Raw genomic sequence first — 20204 nt, 5'->3', positions numbered from 1 at the left:
AGTTATATTTCATTCACATATGAACACATTATAACTTGATTTATATTTTACATTTATGAGTCAGATAGTAAATGTATTCATTAAAAACTAAATAACTCGCATTTATCTCGCGCACGAATAGATGTAGCATATAATATGAACGTCTTATGCGTTAAATACAAATATTTTAATCTACTTGAAACAATATTTGATTTTCTTATGTGTAATAAAGAAGGAGATATATAAAAACCATTTTGTTTTAATATATATAGTGATAAATATGCATTATCTTTTTAAAAGTAAGTGAAGTAGATAGGTCGTGATAGATGCTGAAGAAACACTTGAATATATTTAACAATATACAGGGTGGTTGGTAACTGGTGGTACAAGCGGAAAGGGGGCGATTCTACGCGAAAAAAGAAGTCGAAAATATAGAATAACAATTTTTCGTTTGAGGCTTTGTTTTCGAGAAAATGGACTTTGAATTTTCGCTCGGTACGCGTGCGGTACGTTATGACGGATCTCACTGTAGATCGTTGTCTCGATAGAAAAATTAAAAAAAAAATTTTATTCTATATTTTCGATTTCTTTTTTCGCGTAGAATCACCCCCTTTCCGCTTATACCACCAGTTACCAACCACCCTGTGTATTTATTAACATATGCTCTGCGTGTACGCTATGCGTAGTGTATTTTCGACCAATCGCGGGGAAACACGTCAACGGGAGTCGTAAATTCCCGTTACGATTACAATAATTGACGCCGCGAATAGATCGATCCTCTGATTTCCGTTGAGATAATAGGGGTGGTTGAGAGGGTATAACGCTGCGATTAACAGGGTTATAAACTATATATTTACAACAGTTATAAGTTACACCGTTGCGTATGTATAAGTTAAGTAAGTGATTTAACAACGCTTTGAAAAACGCTATCCCTTAGACCTAAGCACTAGATTCAGCTATAATAGAAATAAACTTATTATAAATAATTAGTCATATCACTGCGCCACGCCAGAGAAACTTACTCAAAATTTTCAATGCGAGAATTGATTGTATAGTACTTGTAAATTAAAAGAAAGAAGAAAAAATCTTGTCCGAAGAATAGGATCTTTGTGTAGCGAGCCACGGGACAGAATCCGTTGGAAAGTTTACTGTCGAGTGCCACTACATAAGTAAATGAGTATTTGTTGGGCCAGACGTACATTTCAATATCCTCTTAAAAGTACAAGTAGTCGTAATGAAAGTAAAAGTAACCGCAATGTGTTTTTAAAAGAAGGCACCAATTTTTCTATCAAAGAGAAATATCTAAATAAAAATTAACTTGTAGCTTCGAGAAGCCTTCGAAGTTTAGTGACAATTTTCATATCTGAAGATCAATATTTCATATAGAAATTTACTATTATCGATGCTAAGTATCTGAAATTGTTTGTTGACGTTTATCATTATCAATTTTCATTTTCTAATATTATTATCAATTCTAAAAGAGAGAAACGGCATAAGAAATTGACGGAGATGCTCGCTTATTTCAAAATTACATTTGCATAATGAAAACAAAGAAAACTTTTAATATATTACAATTATGTTTCCTAAGATCAATTCTTACCATGTTTATAGGTGCCATGTTTAGTAATTATTCAGAATGAAAAAGAAATTTTAACCGCGTCTAAGCAGAAAGAACTAGTAGGATGATCAACGAACCGCGTCACCCTAAACCGGATCGTCTAACCCTCGATGGCCAAGCTTCCTTAGTCAAGTTAATTGTTGCTTCTGCTTCGCGCTAACAATGAGGTGCGATCATTCCTTCACCTCGAACATGTTGATTAACGTAGCCGTGAAATTTAATAGTCCGCGAGAAAGTGTTTCGCATGCTCGAGCCACGCCACTGTTAGCGATTCTTTTACAGTTGCATGTTTAGTAGGCGAATACGATAATATCATGAATTAATGTTTATTGTGAACCGAATCGGGTAATTTATCAATCGAGTTATTAGAAATCTTGAAAGATATTAGCGTTCAATAAATGAGTAAATAAACGCAATGCCTATAAATATCGAACGGAACGACTGTAAGATGTTAACAAGATCCCCCGTTTTAATTGCAAAAGTATGAAATAAATGAGGACTTCTTCCAATTATGTTTTTTTTTTTTTTAGAATTAGTATAAGCGACGGAATTTTTCATTTTAGAAAACTACGAGTAAAGGTAAACTTCGATAAAAAAATCAGTATGTTTCCAAAGTAGTATTAAGTATTATTTAGTAGTAGTATTTAACTAGTAGTATTTACCTATTTATAACTTACTTATAAATTATACTTATCTATAATAAGTATTAACTTATTATAAATAATTAGTCGTGTCACTGCGCCACGCCAGAAAAAATTACTGAAAATTCTCAATGCGAGAATTGATTGTAAATATTAATAAATAAAAAAAAAAGTTTCCAAAGTTGGTAAAAAATTGTGGTAAAAATGGTAAAAAATTTACGGTTCAGATGCATGCATATACACGAATTGATTTTCTCGTTTGAAAAAGAAACGTTAAAGTTTCTCTTTACTAAATTAACCGTTATAGGTGCATAATTAATTTCTACATTTATTTTTCTAATCTTCGATTGTATAAGAAAGAACAATTTTTTAATTTCGAATCCTTTTTGTATTTTTTATTAGTAACATACATCGCTAGTGATCCTTGCAGAGGAGGAAACTAAATTTTATTTATTAAATATTGTTACTTAGATTTATTTTACTTCTTGATTATTTGTACTTATTAAGGAAATGTGCAACAGTGTTTGGCTATGATAATATATTCGTGACAACATGATAACATAACACAATCGTACATATGGTTGTATCAATAAACTATACATTGCCAGTTTCGTTTATCCAGGTACTTGTTTCCCTTTATTATATAAATTATGTGAATTATTTGGTAAAAATCGTAAGAATAAAATTATCTCTAATTAGCCTTAATTAACATTGTCATTGTGACCATTCATCATAACATTAATAACAGCATAATTGCTAGTTTTCTTTAAAGTGAATGTCATGATTAGACGCGAATAAATTTGCGAGCTAAACTGTACACATCATCCCGTTATCATCACAGACAGGAAAATTCGAGTAACATTCTATGCAAATTGATACGTTTTTAAAGTTAAAGTAGAACGTGAAACGTATATATGTATAATAATATAAAACATGTATGTATAATTAATTCGTGTCTCTTCGTTTGAGTATTCTCTGTAACGTTAATTTTAATTGTTACGATTACTAATCGTAGAATCATTAATTAGAATATAATTGCCATTTCAAATATTTCAAAGTCTATTATCTTATTGATGTAGGAAAATTATTTCCAATTATTTTATTCCTGACGATAAGATGAGATTTAGACAAAATGATCTTTTACCATATAATATATCAATCATCGTATAACATCATATATCATATCATATATCAATAAGTTAGTATTATATAGATCTTAGACAATGACTTATTAACATTTTCAATCATGTTTTTTCTTAATAATGTTATCTTTCTTTCTTTGGGTAACTGTTTCGGTTCTCCTCCAATGGAATTATGATAAATGAACGATATTTGTGAATAAGTTGTCAACTACTTATGGAAACGGATATCATAGATGTGAGTATTTACACACGAACACATTACCAATTTCTTGGAACACATAGGTTTAATTATTTTGATTAATACGTAGCTTTCTTTGTTTCCTTTTATAGCCGTCCCAAGAAAGGCAAAATTTAAATTACATGTAGATAACATCTTAGATACTTTTCACAGATAGTTTTGTAATTATTTTTAATTATACAATGTTTTAAATAAGAAGTTTATACACGTATAACATATGTTACGTTAAGTGTATAATATTCCTCAAGATACTGACGTTAAAAATTTGAAACTTTCGTTACAGATCAAAAGTATTGCATTTCTGATATCGATATCTTTTACATAAACAAGATTCAAAATAGCGAAACAAGTACTGATACTTAAGCATATGTATTCAGATGAAGATTGTTACTTTACTCTTGAATTTTTATATTGTGAAAATTTCATTTTTCTGTTTCAGCAAGTACCATCTTAAGAGGAACTTAGACAAACAGCAACAAGAAGTCATGCATATTAATATTGATTCTGTAATATTCAATAATATTCTGTAATATTCAATAATAGGAAAAGACGACTGTGTGGTAAAAGACCGAAAGAACGCAGCACGGTTTATACGAGCAATAATAGTTTATTATTGCAAAACGCTGGCTCACCAAAAGAATTCAAATTCTGGCAGACACCTTTTACGTATTATGTGTGTCATGCAAAACATTGTGAAGTTTCATTAACACCGTTATATTGATAAATTTTGAAACAAAATTAAAAACCTGTACAGAAATTACAAAGTATTACGTATAAGTATATATTTCACAAAGATCACGGAAATATTTAAACAATCGATTATCCACTAAATTAATATATTTCAATACTCAGTGAGACCATCACTATGATTACCAATTACTATGATTCATGGGGTATACTAATAAATATTAACAAATACGTGCTTGGATTAAATATCTTATAATGTCTATATACATTTTCAAATTAATTTCAAATTTTACTAATGTAATCACGGTAATCTCATTACGGTGCTAATGAAATTTCAAAAACTTTCGTATAACACGCATAATATATTCATAAAAAATTTCCCAGATAAGCGTTCGGATACTTCTGTGAGTCACTGTGTATCTGAACTATAATACTATTTAAAATTTCAAAATCAAATGATATCAGATATCAAAACGAAGAATCTAATTCTGCATGCAACGTCCAAACATTTCTGAAGCAGCGGAAGCTTCATGTACTATCAATTTGCTAGACTTTCCAATATTCCAGACTTTGCTTAAGCATTGCTTCGCCTGTCCCAGATTCAAGGTATCAACGTGTCCACGCGATGCATTCAGCGAATCAACATGTTCAAATCGAATTTTCGTCACGGCTGTTTGCTAGGAGGGTCCTGTCATCTCGAAGCTCGGCGAAGTCCCATCAAAAGTTGGCCTGAATACCGGAGGAGTACGTAAGTACAGAGGACGAACAGTCAGTCAGTCGCACAAGTCAGCCTCGTTCTCGATGGCAACCAGCACATCGGTCGTTACCTGGTTGGAGAGGTGGTAGAGAAGAGTAACAAGTGGGGAGCAGAACACCTGGACGACTTCCTGCCAGGGAGTAAGCACCTCAGTCTTCAGGAAGGATCGTTTCACGTCGGTCGTTCGAGTCCACGATATCCTAGAAAGTTACCTATCACCAAAGAGAATACGTATCTTCGTCAAAAGAAAGAGAAAAGGAAAAGAAGAAAAAAGAGGAGCAAGGAACTCGCGTCTCGTCCGGAACAGTTGTACTCTTGGAACAGTTCCGGTTCTCAGTCGGTGTTCAACCGGAAACGATCGCGAAATGACGTACTCGCGGTACGTTCGGTGAACTCGCGAATTCGAAAGTGACCTTTTTTGCTGGATTAACAACAAGATCACCAATCGGTGTGATACCAGAACAGATTCTTCGCTGATCGTTGTCGCGAACAAACGATTATCAGCTGATCGTTCGTGGTCAGAGTTGACTAGAAGAAGCGGATTACGAAAAACATGGAAAGGACAGCTGTGTTTCTTCTGATCGTCGTCGGCTTGGCTACGCGAGGTTCGTTTTAAAATACTTACTTTATTAAAGTAGCTACATTATGCAATAATTTTTGTGGGTTTTGTGTTGGGAAACTGTTATTCAATCTGTTAATCAAAAAAAAGTTAACTCGTCATTCGAGTTTTTAATGTATTAGACACGCAGTGGCGACAAAAGTATTTGTACACAATTCGATCTATTATACAGGGTGGTTGGTAACTGGTGGCACAAGCGGAAAGGGGGTGATTCTACGCGAAAAAAGAAGTCGAAAATATAGAATAAAAATTTTTCGTCCGAGGCTTTGTTTTCGAGAAAATCGACTTTGAATTTTCGCTCGGTACGCGTGCGGTATAACGGTCTCACTGTAGATCGTTGTCTCAATGGAAAAATTGAAATCTTGTACCACCAGTTACCAACCACCCTGTAGAATTGATATTCTAATTAATTAGCTCTAAATATATTAAATGTCGAAAATAAATAATATCTTGTTTGGAGCGACGTGCAAAAGTTAGCGGCCAACTGGATTTTTTAATTTACACTCCAAAAATGATATTTTTAAGAATTTTAACCAACGTTGTATAAGTATATAACAGTATCTATTTCAGTGTTTTCTTTTATCTGTCGTGCCCTCATACATAATAATATAAATTGTTGTAGATTTCGCTTTTGCAATATAAAATGAAAAATCTATCTCTCCGGAAACTTTTGTTGTAGCTGCTACGTCTCTGACAGAATCGAAGTTGATTATTTTTGTTAACTTCTAGTTTCATAGATTATAGAAGTTTCTGGATAAAGGATGACCTAGTTAAGAGATTAATTGCAGAAATCAACGATGAAATAAATATTATATCGGAAGTATAATACTGATATAATATTCGATATAATTCTGTTGCTGTCACATTATTACAATTAAGATGAAACCTTGAAAATTAAATTCTATTTATAATCTTTCCTCTTCTTTTAATCAGTATCTCCGATAGGTACGATAAAACCTTTGATCAAGTAATTGATAATAATGTAAATTCTTTTAGGAAAATATTAGAAATTATCGAAATGTAAACGACTCGTAATCAGTAATTATTAGTAATATGTGGTTTTGAATGTTATAAAGTGATTATTTATCTTGTTAATATTAGTAAAATACTATTAAAGAAAGAAAAATAAGGAAAGGTAATAGCATATTGTTCCTTGTTTATACGTAACATTATACAACGCCGTAGCAAAGGACAAGTTTACTTTAGAGTTCACGTTTAAACTCCTTACAAAAGAGCATTTAGAAATCCCTTGTCTGCCTATCTTAAAGAGAGCATCTTTTTGCTCTTTTAATTAAGAGTATGGAAAATTCACGGGAGTTTTAAGAACAAAGCCACTCTTTCTAGGAGATAAAAATCTGCGCAGAATACAATATAAATTTTTATCATGATAAAATACGATGCGTAATATATGATTATCTGATAGAGATTCAGAAATTAGTATTTTCGATGAATACAATTAAAAATCGAAATGCGGATTTTTTTAAACTGTTACCTAATTACACGAAAATTTAACAACGCATGATAAAAAAATTATGATATTCTTACTGCCTTTTGTAATTATTGTTTAAGAACGATAATTCTTTACATTCACAATTTGTCCAGTTTGGACATTTGGTAGAATTTTTTAGCTGTCTTTGAAATAATTAAAAGCAAATAGAAAAATTGCATTACGATCGTTTCGATTTTACCTATTTGATTAATAATTATTATAATTATTTTATAATCTTAGCGCATTTGTCTATATAATATAATTTCAATTAAATTAACACTTTTCTTCTAAGCTTGCTTAAATGTAAAAGTTGAAATCCTAATTTCGAATATCTTGGCAAACAACCATCTGCTTATAAAGGAGATGAAGAAGTCAATTATTTATTACCATCGCATTATACTAACGTTATTATTTCAATGAAATTTATATATGGTATCTCATTCAAAAATATATTCGTAGATCTGTCAAAATATAAAAAAGTTTCCGTTTGTCGTATTTTTTTTAACGAAGAACTCTTCTTGATATGTTAAAACCGGATATAAGCCTTTCAAAGTGTATTTCCATCTATCTCGGAAGTGCGAGTAATTCTTCAGCATCGATCACCGACTACGAGAGTAGCAAATTCATTTTCTCGATTGGATGCATCTACTCTTAACGCGTAAATCCATTTTTGTAGTGTAAAGCGGCAAATGTACTTGCCTTCACGTGCACAGGTGTCAAATTGACTTTTCTATCTATGCTTTTTGCATTTAATGGGAAGTGCTGTGAAAGATTATCGTTTATGACATAGCTACATATTTGTTGGTATTTCATTCCTTTCATTATTTTTTACCAGCTTTCATTATTTACTTTCTAGTTTTATTATTATTTTTCGTTATATTATATTTCGTGCTATAAATTATTAAATATAGGTTTGAATATAGGATGAAATGTAAAACATTTCATTTTGACATTTTCATATTTTAATATTATTTCAAGACCTTATAAACAATGGATTTTTATAAATTTTTCATTGTAATTATTGTAGTGTTTATGGTCAGTTTCTGTAGATTATGCTAGCTGATCACTTGATATGGATTTTCTTTAATGAGAATTTCTGTTCTTTATTTTTTCATTTTCAGTATACTGTTTGTTATATGCTTATTAGTATTTCTCTTTTCCTAATTGTAAAAAATAGATTGATGTTGATTATTCATAACATCGCTTTCTTTAGCTAAATAATAGAAGTGAAGAATTTTTAACACAATCCAATTAAGAAATAAATGTTGTGAGTGAACAGTTTGTTGATCTATTTCATTCATAAATCAGTAGATTAATGTTATGAGATACTATAAAGTTTCTTCCAGCGAAATTTCATGAATTATCTTTATTTACCTATATAGGCAACCAATAATAAATTACACATATATTATAATTCTGCGATATTCGTAATATACTTGTTATGTGATTTTGAGATATTAATATATCGTGAAATGCCAACAAGTTCTCCTAATCAGTTAATACTCGTGTAAAATAAATACATTGTGATCTTCATACATTTTCTATTCTATATCAATATTCTTAAAATATAATTTGTTAGCTAATTACTAAATAATATTTTTTAAATTATATATAAATATAATTAGATATCTACGTCAACGTGTATATAATGTCTTAAGTAACAAAATTACATCGTCTAGTAAATCAATTCTTCTAACTTCTAAAAAAGACTAGTCGTTTAGTTCAACTTTTAAAAAGATCTTCTATTTTAAAGAGTGTTCGAACATTTTCGTAAACCGTACAAAAACATATAGTGCGATAAAACGGGAATTCAGATTTTAAAGAATAGGTGGTGGACGAATAAAAGGGAAATATGTTTTAATAAACACTGTTCAAACGAAAATTATTACTTTTAAAATTAAAAGTAATATTCATTTATTTAAAATCGACAGATAGTACAAGCATATTTATTCTTTTCGTAATTATGACTTTTCTTTGTATCTCCTCCTTCCCCCTCCATTTATACACGTCTGATATCTTCATACCAAGGAACTCTATACTTTTCCATAAATTTCTTGGGAATTTTCTAGTGCAATTTAGATGATGGTGTTATAAAAGTCTTTTGTAACCACGGAAAGTACTCATTGTTTTTATGGAGAACCATACAAATAAATTACTCGCTTTACGAAAAACTGCTTATAGCTTCGAAAATGTTAATTTTATAAGACATGCTTTCTAGATTTGTCTGCCCTTAAAAATCTGTATCTATTTTCCCTACCCTGTGTTTACCCCTTACGGTCTACGTAATCTTGCGTACGGTCTTAAAATTTCAACTCCTTAATATTATGCTCGATAGAAATATGATAGCGTCGCTTCTAAAGGGAAAGTAAGTAGGATGACCCATGCGAATAATCTCAAGACGCAGCTTTCGTTTGATCAATTGCGAATCGTATTTGGAATTTTCTAAAATTCACGATTACTATAACCATTTGTCTTCATTTTGCGAGTAATCCTTCCTAGATGATCTTTCCTATATGTCAGCCTTAATTCTGTATGTATAAATTATTTTCTCACTGGTACAAGTATAATATAATTTAATTAAAATTTATTTTTATATGATTTAATTATATATAATTTAATCTCAATTATTAGGAAAGAATTTACCGAATTCTCAGTGTTAACTATGTATAAAAAGAATGTACTAAAATTTCAGTATATATATATGTCGGGTTAGCGTTGGGTTTATGGGCGTGTAACGATCTTCATTCGAACTAGCCATCGTTGTTGTACGATAGAGATTATATTTACTGGTATAAATATTGATTTTTACAAAGTTTGACAATTAAACGTGGTGATTAGACACTCTAGATGTTAAAGACAATGTTTTTAGGTTTAATAACGAATCCACGGTCAACGGGGAAAACTCTTTGTACAATAAAATATATTTTGAAACGCAAAGTGACGTTAGCTGTGACGCTCGGTACCTTTCTGACTGACTGACAAGACGATGCGTGTAAACTCTCCAAGGTGATCACAAGAATAAAAGACTAATACGATCGCATTTGTCAATTGCATATCGACCAGGGATACCAACAAAATTCCAGCCGCCGTTACTAGGCAGATCCGTGTAGAGCTGGTATTGCTCCTGCCCGGGGTTTTATTGTTAATGCAACGTGTCTCTGTCCTGTCGTACCGGGCAGTCAGGTGCGATATGGCCCTCCGCATGACACTTCAAGCAAACCACCTTGGACGATGTGGCTGGTCGGCTTCCTTCCTGGCGTCGTGTATCCCTCTGCCGTTCGATACGCATCCTCTTGTGGCACTGTATTATTTTGTGTCCGTAAATACCACAGTAATGGCACCTTGTCTGGTGGCCCGATAACTTGCGTCGTTTGGCTTCGGGTTCCGCCGGTGAATTTTCTGGCGAAGATGTCGGCTCCTCCTCGTAGCAGAAGAGTCTCATTTCATTGTAAAATTGGTTCTCCGTCTTGATGTCGCTCGTGAGAGCCAATCGTTTTAAACGTTGGTCGCGCATGCTTGCCAGGAAGAGAATGATGGCGATAAGTATTTCGTCCTTCGTAGAATGTTGCCAGCTCGTCATCAGGAAGGAATAGAGACGACAGTAATAAGCCCCTAGAGATTCGTTCTTCACCCGTGGTTCCCCGGCTACCTTTATTAACGCCGAGGACGTTGTCTCTTTACTGCCGAACCGTGCAAGGAATCGTTCCTTAACGATTGACCAGGTAATCTCTTCGTCTTCCATCGTTTGCGTAAGCCAATGTGCTGCAGAACCCTTTAAAGCTTCACTTAAGGCAAAGTATAATGCGTTGCCTTGTAGAGGGTTTTTATTCACAAGCCGACTAACAGCCGAACACCACGCAGCTGGATCGGCGCCTGCGACGTCAGGGTTAAAATGTGGTAATGTTAATATTGTAGATTCCGTACTCCGCCTTTGTATTAGCGTCAGAATTAGCTCGTACATGACGGCGACCTGCCCTTCCAGCTTCTGAAGCTGTTCTGATCCCACTTCTGATGTCGGGGTGGCGTTGAGGATAGGGTTGTGGGTGTTTGATGAATCTTCATTGAAATTAGCCATCGTTGCGGTATAACAAAGGTACGGTTTATTAACACAAGTATGGATAACACAGATTTGACAATCAACCACGGCGATTAGGCGTTCGCGACACTAGTGACAATGGTCTCAGGTCCGATAACGAATGATAGGTGGACGTTCTCACAAAATCTAAGTCTGACTCTTTGTTGGTAAAACGTGAAATAATTGCTGATCGTAAAGACGTTACTTTTTAGTCGACGGGATCGCGAGAGAAAATGACTTTCCCGTCCCGATGATGCCACAGAGGAAAACTATAATGGGGTGTGTCTAAGGGCACGAGATCATCGGATTCGTCGAGGATAGCCTTCGTTCAGAAAGTAAGGGAAATTGGCGTTGCTGCTGATTGGTCAATCTCCACATGGGTGGTTAGAAAAAGATGCTAGCCGCCCTCGAGGGAAAGTTGCTAGTGGGAGACGTCGTCTGTTGAAAAATAGGTCTTCTCTATTTTCACGTAGTTGGGACAAAGACTGTTTGTCTGTTTGAAGGACTTTGGTTAGCTAAATCTTAAGATTTATAACGGGCCCTCGGGCTAGCTGAATATGTACTGCGGAGACGCATCGACATCTGGCAATCATCTTACTCGAAGAATAGGGTCTACGTGTGGCGAGCTACGGGACAGAGACCGTTGGAATGTTTACTGTCGAGCTTACAACTATTTCCTTTTTAAGGAGAGCTATAGAATTACTCCATGCCTCTGCCAGACAAAGCGTTCATCCCTTGACCGCGGGTACGTTGGCGACTGACTGTCGCCTCGAGCCCAAGCTCATTATCACAAATCTCGAACAAATACAATCGGATTGAATAACTACAATTGTTTAATTACAGCTATAGTAGACTCTAGATTACAATGTTGCGGGATTATCCAAAGGTGTCCTTTCATCTCCGACATATATATATATATCGTAGGAAGACTGCAGATACTTCCAAGTTGACTCGTGTTATGTGATCAAACTGTTTTGCAAGGTGTTCATTGCATACTATTAGAAAAGTCGTCGTAGATTTCACGATTAGTCCACCTAGATTGTGTGTGAAAAGCGATTCATAAAAGTGGCTTTTCTACGTTTAACGATCGCAATCACTTCTCATAGTAAAGTGACGGTTGCCCGTATTTCCCACGTTTCATCGGGAGCCACACACTTTTCTGTTACGCAGTTTTCAACTACTTCCTGAATACTGTGTTCCCAACTAATTACATTCTTCCGCCTGGATCGCTACTCAGTCGTGTCAATCTTCCCCCCGTTTCTTTTCCAGCCCTTTCATTCTTTTATCTTTTATCTTTCATTCTTACGAGCTTTCTTTCGAACGATCGGATCGATCGAACGATTATCCCTCGGTGTTTGATTCACACAGGTATTAAATTCTTATCGCGAATACAATAGCTTTCCTTGTCTCCTTTTTTATTGTCTTATGTCTTCGATTGACGCGAAGTATAATTAAATCTCAGTGAAAGCATACATTATTGTACCGACATCTAGAAAAACTATAGTAAAGTAGCAATTTCAGTTTTCGTAACTGAATAACGCAACTCTGACAACAAATTAATGGGACAGTTGATAATTAAATAATATGGTTTGTTAGAAAGATAGTTATTTCATGTAATAGTGTTTGAACAACTATAAGTATTTAAACAGGTAAAATGCTTATCAATAGATTTAGATCATAATTATTAATTGAAGTAAAAATTTGAAAGTCTTTCTATGTTTGTAATGTTTCAAAATACGAGAATATAATTCAATATATAATAATTAGTTGAATTTATTACTAAATACTTCCCTATTTATACGTTCATTACTGTATATCATGGTATCTCACTGAGGGTAGCCATCCACATATTATTTACCAATTAAGTTAGAAAAATTTACCAAATGTCCAGTTGGACGAATTGTAAAGTATAAATTAAATAACAAAAAAAAAATTACTGTATATCGATGAATATGTACCTTTTCAAGCAGTTGGATACTTTTGGAATCGACTGCATATTTATCAAATAATAATATAATAAATATCTTTGAAATTCTTTATCTGACCTATCTATTGGGAACTTGAGTAGAAATCGCGTCGATATTTCTTATATGGTACATGACTTAATCCAAATGAAGTTTGGTATTTCAAGTTTCTATATCGAAGCAGCCACGGAATACTTAAACACGAGCATAATAAACGCAATCCGCCTCTCCACACCGACAAAGCCATCTAACAGCAAACAAGAATACCCCCATTACATACTAAAAAAAATAGCAGAAAAACGAAGACTAAGAAGAGTATGGCAGACCCATAGAACACCGGAGGACAAACGCAAACTTAACAACGCAACTAGAAAGCTATCCAGAACCCTAAGAAACTATAAAAACGACTGTTTCCATAAATACCTCGCCAGCTTGTCCCCCACAGCCGACGCCAACTACTCACTATGGAAGGCCTCCAGGAAACTCACACGCCCCCCACAAATAATCCCACCTATCCGCCGTCCGCAAGGTGGATGGGCGCGAAGCCCCATAGAAAAAGCCGACCTGTTTGCAAAACACTTGTCAAAAGTATTCAAACCCCATTCCCCCCAAACCGCCGCGGACGTTACTGAATACCTGCACACCCCCTTCCAAATGTCCCCTCCTATCGAACCCTTCTCCTCTGCTGAGACTATAGAAACAATCAGTCGCCTAAACCCCAAGAAAGCAGCAGGACACGACCTAATAGGCAATAGAGCAATCAAGGAACTTCCCACAAAAGGGATAGCACTCATCACATCGATTTTTAATGCTATCCTTCGCCTGGAACACTATCCTAAGGCTTGGAAAATCTCATTGATTACCCTCATCCCCAAACCCGGTAAACCGATATACGAAACCTGCTCCTATCGCCCAATCAGTCTTTTACCTACCCTGTCCAAACTATTCGAGAAGATGCTCACGAACCGACTCCTTCCAATCCTGGAGAACTTGAAAACACTCCCAGATCACCAATTCGGCTTCCGAAAACATCATTCTACAGTAGAGCAAATCCACCGCCTAACGCATACGATCAGCCAAACACTCGAAAAGAAAAAATATTGCTCAGCGGTCTTCCTAGACATCCAACAGGCATTCGATAAAGTATGGCATGAAGGGCTACTATACAAACTTAAAAAGATCCTACCCCACCCCTACTACTCCATCCTAAAATCTTACCTAACCAATAGGCAATTCATGGTTAAATACCTAGACGCCACTTCCGCAACATTCCCAATAGAAGCCGGCATACCCCAAGGTAGTGTCCTCGGACCCCTACTGTACTCCATCTACACTGCCGACCTACCCATATCAAATGATATAACAATAGCGACATTTGCAGACGACACAGCGCTATTAGCTTCCCACGCTGACCCGGTAATAGCCTCATCCACTCTCCAGCGAAGTCTCGACTCCATGGAAAAGTGGTTTCACAAATGGGGCTTCAAAGTCAACGAAAAGAAATCCACACATGTAACCTTCACGCTCCGAAAACAAACCTGCCCCCAGGTCACCATCAACAATGCAACAGTTCCTAGCAGGGACACAGTCCGATACCTGGGCATGACCCTGGACAGGAGACTAACGTGGAAGACACACATCTCAGATAAAAGGAAGCAACTAAAGGACAAACTAAAAAAACTCTATTGGCTCACGGGCCGACGCTCCAAACTAAATATACAGAATAAAATTACCCTCTACAAGACCGTAATAAAACCTGTCTGGACCTACGGAATCCAACTATGGGGAACAGCAAGCAACTCCAACATAGAAATACTCCAACGCTTTCAATCGAAAACGCTAAGATCCCTAATTGACGCACCTTGGTATGTAACCAATGAATCAATACACCGCGACCTCAAGATACCCACCGTCAAAGAGGAAATAGCAAAATATAGCAACAGATACAGCAAAAGAATCAACAAACACCAAAACCCCCTAATCACTGGACTACTCCACACGACGGACCAGACTCGCAGGCTGAAGAGGCACTACCCGCTAGATCTAAACGTCAGATTCACTTAATTATCCAAATTAAGCATATGCACTTACTTATAATACTTATAAATTATATCTAGCTATAATAGTATTAACTTATTGTAAATAAATAGCCATGTCACTGCGCCACGCCAGAAAAATTACTGAAAATTCTCAACGCGAGAATTGATTGTAATTTCAACAAATAAATAAAAAAAAAAGTTTCTATATAAATATTTCTATATTTATAGAAATTTATTTAAAATGATAATGAATAATATCATCGATAAAAGAAATTTAGAATATTCTCGGATCTTGAATATTACGTTCTGTATATTAGGAATTTATTAATAAGTAATTAATATTTTGATGTAACAATAGTCACGTTAAATCTATTGTGTATGTATATATTCTTACTTTCGTATATATAATATACCTATTGTATAACTAATTTAGTTCTACTATTTCAATCGTAAGAATCTAACACTCTGCTAGCTATTTAATTTATTAACTACAAATACTAAATTAATACATTAGAATCTTATATCAAAATAATAACAATCATTCAATATGTTTGTTTAATCCACTGATATTTTAGGAATTAAAATACATATACAGTCGTATTTTAATTATTCTATTTTCACAGCTTGCAAAGTCGAGAAATCTATACTAACGCAAGTTTATTCAAAATCTTCATCGGTTAAAATTAATTTATAATTTATAGTTTGAAACATTATATGATGTGATGAGACTATATGTAAATTTGTTTCATTAGCGCTGTTTAATTTTCAGTTATTATTCTAACTGCTTAAAATTTCTTTTATAATATAGTTTTGAAAGTAACGTAGTTCGTTTCGAAACGATATTTTATTTTACTATGATTCTATTTCCCACATTTTGATTTTACACTTCTAGATTTTTGTTATTTATTTTTCTGACGTTATTTAATAATTGCGTAAGCTCGATTAATGTAATTATTAATATAAATAAACGTTACTTATATTACGATTTTAAATAAATATGATACATGTATACAAAATGTGGAACACACATTGCTGTTCATAAGTATTAACTTATTATAAATAATTAGCCATGTTACTGCGCCACGCCAGAAAAATTACTGAAAATTCTCAACGCGAGAATTGATTGTAATTTTAATAAATAAAAAAAAAACATTGCTCTTCATAAGCATTAGGAATAATTAACCTAAGCTGTAAAGGAAACGATTAATGGATTAGAATTTTCTATTTAATATAAAATTGCGATCAATGTCTAGAGCGAAATATTTGTCGTTAACATAAAAAATTGTTGAAGTTATTCGCAAGAATTACAAAGACATAATGAATTAATAACAGTACGTTGGTCATTGTAGTTTCTTGATCTAAAACCTATTGAAAAATTTCAGGTGAATTAAATGAAAAGTTCAAGAATCTGATTTTGATTATAAGATCGATCACTGCACGTTTATTCATGTAACAATAACGAAATAATCAGAAAATAGAAGATTCGTTTTATTATATCAAATTAATGGAATTATTATTATCAACATTGAATATACAGGGTGGTTGGTAACTGGTGGTACAAGCGGAAAAGGGGTGATTCTACGCGAAAAAAGAAGTCGAAAATATAGAATAACAATTTTTCGTTTGAGGCTTTGTTTTCGAGAAAATCGACTTTGAATTTTCGCTCGGTACGCGTGCGGTATAACGGATCTCACTGTAGATCGTTGTCTCGATGGAAAAATTGAAATCTTGTACCACCAGTTACCAACCACCCTGTAGAATTGATATTCTAATTAATTAGCTCTAAGTACATTAAATGTCGAAAATAAATAATCTCTTATTTGGAGCGACGTGGAAAAGTTAGCGGCCAACTGGATTTTTTAATTTACACTCCAAAAATGATATTTTTAAGAATTTTAACTAACGTTGTATAAGTATATAACAGTATCTATTTCAGTATCTATTTATCTGTCGTGCCCTCATACATAATAATATAAATTGTTGTAGATTTCGCTTTTGCAATATAAAATGAAAAATCTATCTCTCTGGAAACTTTTGTTGTAGCTGCTACGTCTCTGACAGAATTGAAGTTGATCTAATTAAAAAAAAAATTTTATTTTATATTTTCGACTTCTTTTTTCGCGTAGAATCACCCCCTTTCCGCATGTACCACCAGTTACCAACCACCCTATATAAATCCTTTACAGTCGTAGTAGTAGTATTTATTACAACATTCTTTCATTTCAATTATATAGGTCCTCTATATGTAAAATAAATATGTTCAGAATCTTCTAAATAGAACAAATTTTTACTTTATAATCCATTTTCCACATAAAAAAATATGCATTTATATAAATAGTGGCAGCCCAATAATTATATTGCAATATTTATCATCATAAATGTTAATCGATAATGAGGATGTGGTTTACGATCGGCAGGCAAAAATTTTGCAAAGCGAACATTCACATTTTGGTATCGACCTACTGACCAGCGATGTAGAAATCAGGAACAGATCGGAAAACTGGTAGGGCCCGTGAAATGATCGAAAGCGACTGACACGTGCGTGTTACACATAAGTATGTGCATCGCGCGTACACACGATGTAACATGCGTCAGTTTCTGCCTTGAAAACAAAAGGTCGACGTGTTTAATTAGTCTGGCTTGGTTCCTAATTTCCCACGATTCCGTGAAGTAACGGGAAACTCTGAGCAAGAAAGAAGAAGAAGGTGGAGTTCGACCTTCCTCTTCTCACCTACTTTTGCCCTGATTATCCACTTTTCTTTGGACGTGGGCGAATCGTCAAAACCACGTGTTGCGTTACGGATATCCAGTTAGAACGTCCACGATTGGCTGACGTTCCTCCGCGTGTTTCTCTTTCTATGAAAACCGTACCACTAGACCGTAGATATCAATGAAAATTTAAGCAGATATACGTTTCATATACTAAATATTATAACGAATATTCTACTTTGGATATTTTATACAGTTTTGCATTTTAGATATGTGTAGATTCTGTGTATATTTGCATCTTTAAATGTTGCATTTCAAATGCATAAAAATCCGCCGTCTAGACGTCACATAATATTTTTATGAGAATTCTCATTTTCATTCTCGTGTGAAATATGAATAAAAGAAAATCACAGAGAATAAAAGATCGTTTTTGTAGATCTTTTTAATCATAATGCTACTCGATATTTCAAAAGGGAACTAATATGTTAAATCCAAAAAAGTAAAAAAAAAAAAGGAATAAATTGAAGAAAGTTAGAAGACGTAGAAACAGTTGATAAATTCATAAAACTTTGTAAAAAGTCATAGATATCTTATGTGTTACTAAAAATGGCAATCGATGTTTTTGGAATGTTTAGAAATGTGAAATGAGGATTAAAAAGAAACAAATAGAAAATATCTTGTTTATTCTGAAATTGTTTTTTTTTACTGTAAATGATTTATACGTAAATCATGTTCTTTTCCTCGTCTTCATTATGTTATTCCTTATGTTTCTGACATATGGAAATCTTTCTAGAATAATTTGGTGCAAACGTGTTTTCTCTTGGATTTGGTTTAATTATCAGTTTATGAATAGTGTGACTATGTAGTACATTAATATAAAACTAATATTCTTACAACTTCAACAAATAGACATCTTTCAAGAATATCTAATTTTATGTAGAACTTTATTTTAGTTCTATTTAATATAATTTAGTATAGTTTAGTAGGTTTATGAATTCATAGAATTAGGTGAATGTTAGAATGAAGTGATTTAGTTTAACTAGTTTAACCAGTTTGTGAATAGCAATAAGTAAAATGTGTGAGTTCAGAGATGTTTTATTAACACTGGAACGACCGTCAAAGTGGTAGATTTCAGTTTCCTGTTTTTTGTGATAAGTAAGGATATGCTTCTCTTAAAATTAAGGTTAATTTTTATTGATGTCAAAATGCATATAATTAAAGATATTCCTATCTCATTCTCAACATACAATTTTAATTATAAACTATACATTAGGCGATGATTAACCTAATACTAAAATGTTTTTACATAGTACGGATATTAGATCTAAGAAATTATTCAGATTTAGTTTCCTAGATTTTCAGTTACAGATAATTTTAATATGAGTTAGATATTTGTTGAAACTTTACTGATTCTCAATTCTGATAATACCGTTAGATCATAAGTGAGACACAATTAAGTTACTTAATTTTAAAATATTTTACAATAAATTATTTTAAAATAAAATAATTTTTATTTTAATCACGTTTCTATTTATTAAAACAATTTGATCGATATTTATTTTTATCGCATTTTGAAGTGTCTCGTATATTAATTACGATTAGTACTGTATTATTTATGCATATTTCAGAGTTAAATGAAAAATTTGAAAATTCTATTTTTCTTGCGCTTTAATCTTTTTAAGCAGCCATGCAAACTTCTCTCCTATCTCGCTGTTTTAGAATAGACAAATTGAAAACTGATAAGATTTACAGGTTGTGTGAATATTCTTTAATTAATGGCAAAAGGAAGATTAAATATCTGACAATGGAATGCACTTGCCTCGATAGAGAGACTGGATAATCGATAAAATTGCTATGATAATCACTACTAAAAGATAACGGTTGAAATAGCGGTGACCTGATATTCGCACCGGAATAACTTTTACCCTTTCCATGCAATTGTAACTCGCTGTGTCCACTCTACTGACCTACATATATTCCGCGCGTATGCGAAATATAAGTAGACTTTGTGCAAGCAATAATTTTGTGAACAACAAATAAGTTTCATCGTGGCTACGATACAATAAGGCCCGTGAGGAAATTAAAAATTGATCAAAAAGAAATTTTGTACAAAAATTATTACTATAATTACGTATGTTATTTTTGCAACATTTTTGTAATAATGTAATTAGAGAAATTGAATTTGAGAAATTGTTTTAAATAATTTCGAATTGTTTCAAATTTATTATTATGACATGTGAGAGTTAA

The 20204-nt window shown here is 33.3% G+C and overlaps 1 protein-coding gene across 1 annotated transcript in view; it reads left to right on the top strand.

The window, feature by feature from the left end:
* Nucleotides 1–5207: 5207 nt before the first annotated feature.
* The window catches only part of LOC117237056, a 91622-nt gene continuing 76625 nt past the window's right edge, over nucleotides 5208–20204 (top strand). The window contains exon 1 of the mRNA XM_033500658.1: nucleotides 5208–5667. Within this exon, the coding sequence (XP_033356549.1) occupies nucleotides 5616–5667 (52 nt within the window). The 5' untranslated portion in view covers nucleotides 5208–5615. The remainder of the gene's footprint in view (nucleotides 5668–20204) is intronic.

The sequence above is a fragment of the Bombus vosnesenskii genome, unplaced genomic scaffold (genome assembly GCF_011952255.1).
Source record: "Bombus vosnesenskii isolate JDL3184/JDL3185 unplaced genomic scaffold, Bvos_JDL3184-5_v1.1 scf7180000013355, whole genome shotgun sequence".
NCBI classification, from domain to species: Eukaryota; Metazoa; Arthropoda; class Insecta; order Hymenoptera; family Apidae; genus Bombus; species Bombus vosnesenskii.
This window is presented reverse-complemented; position numbering and strand designations above follow the sequence as displayed.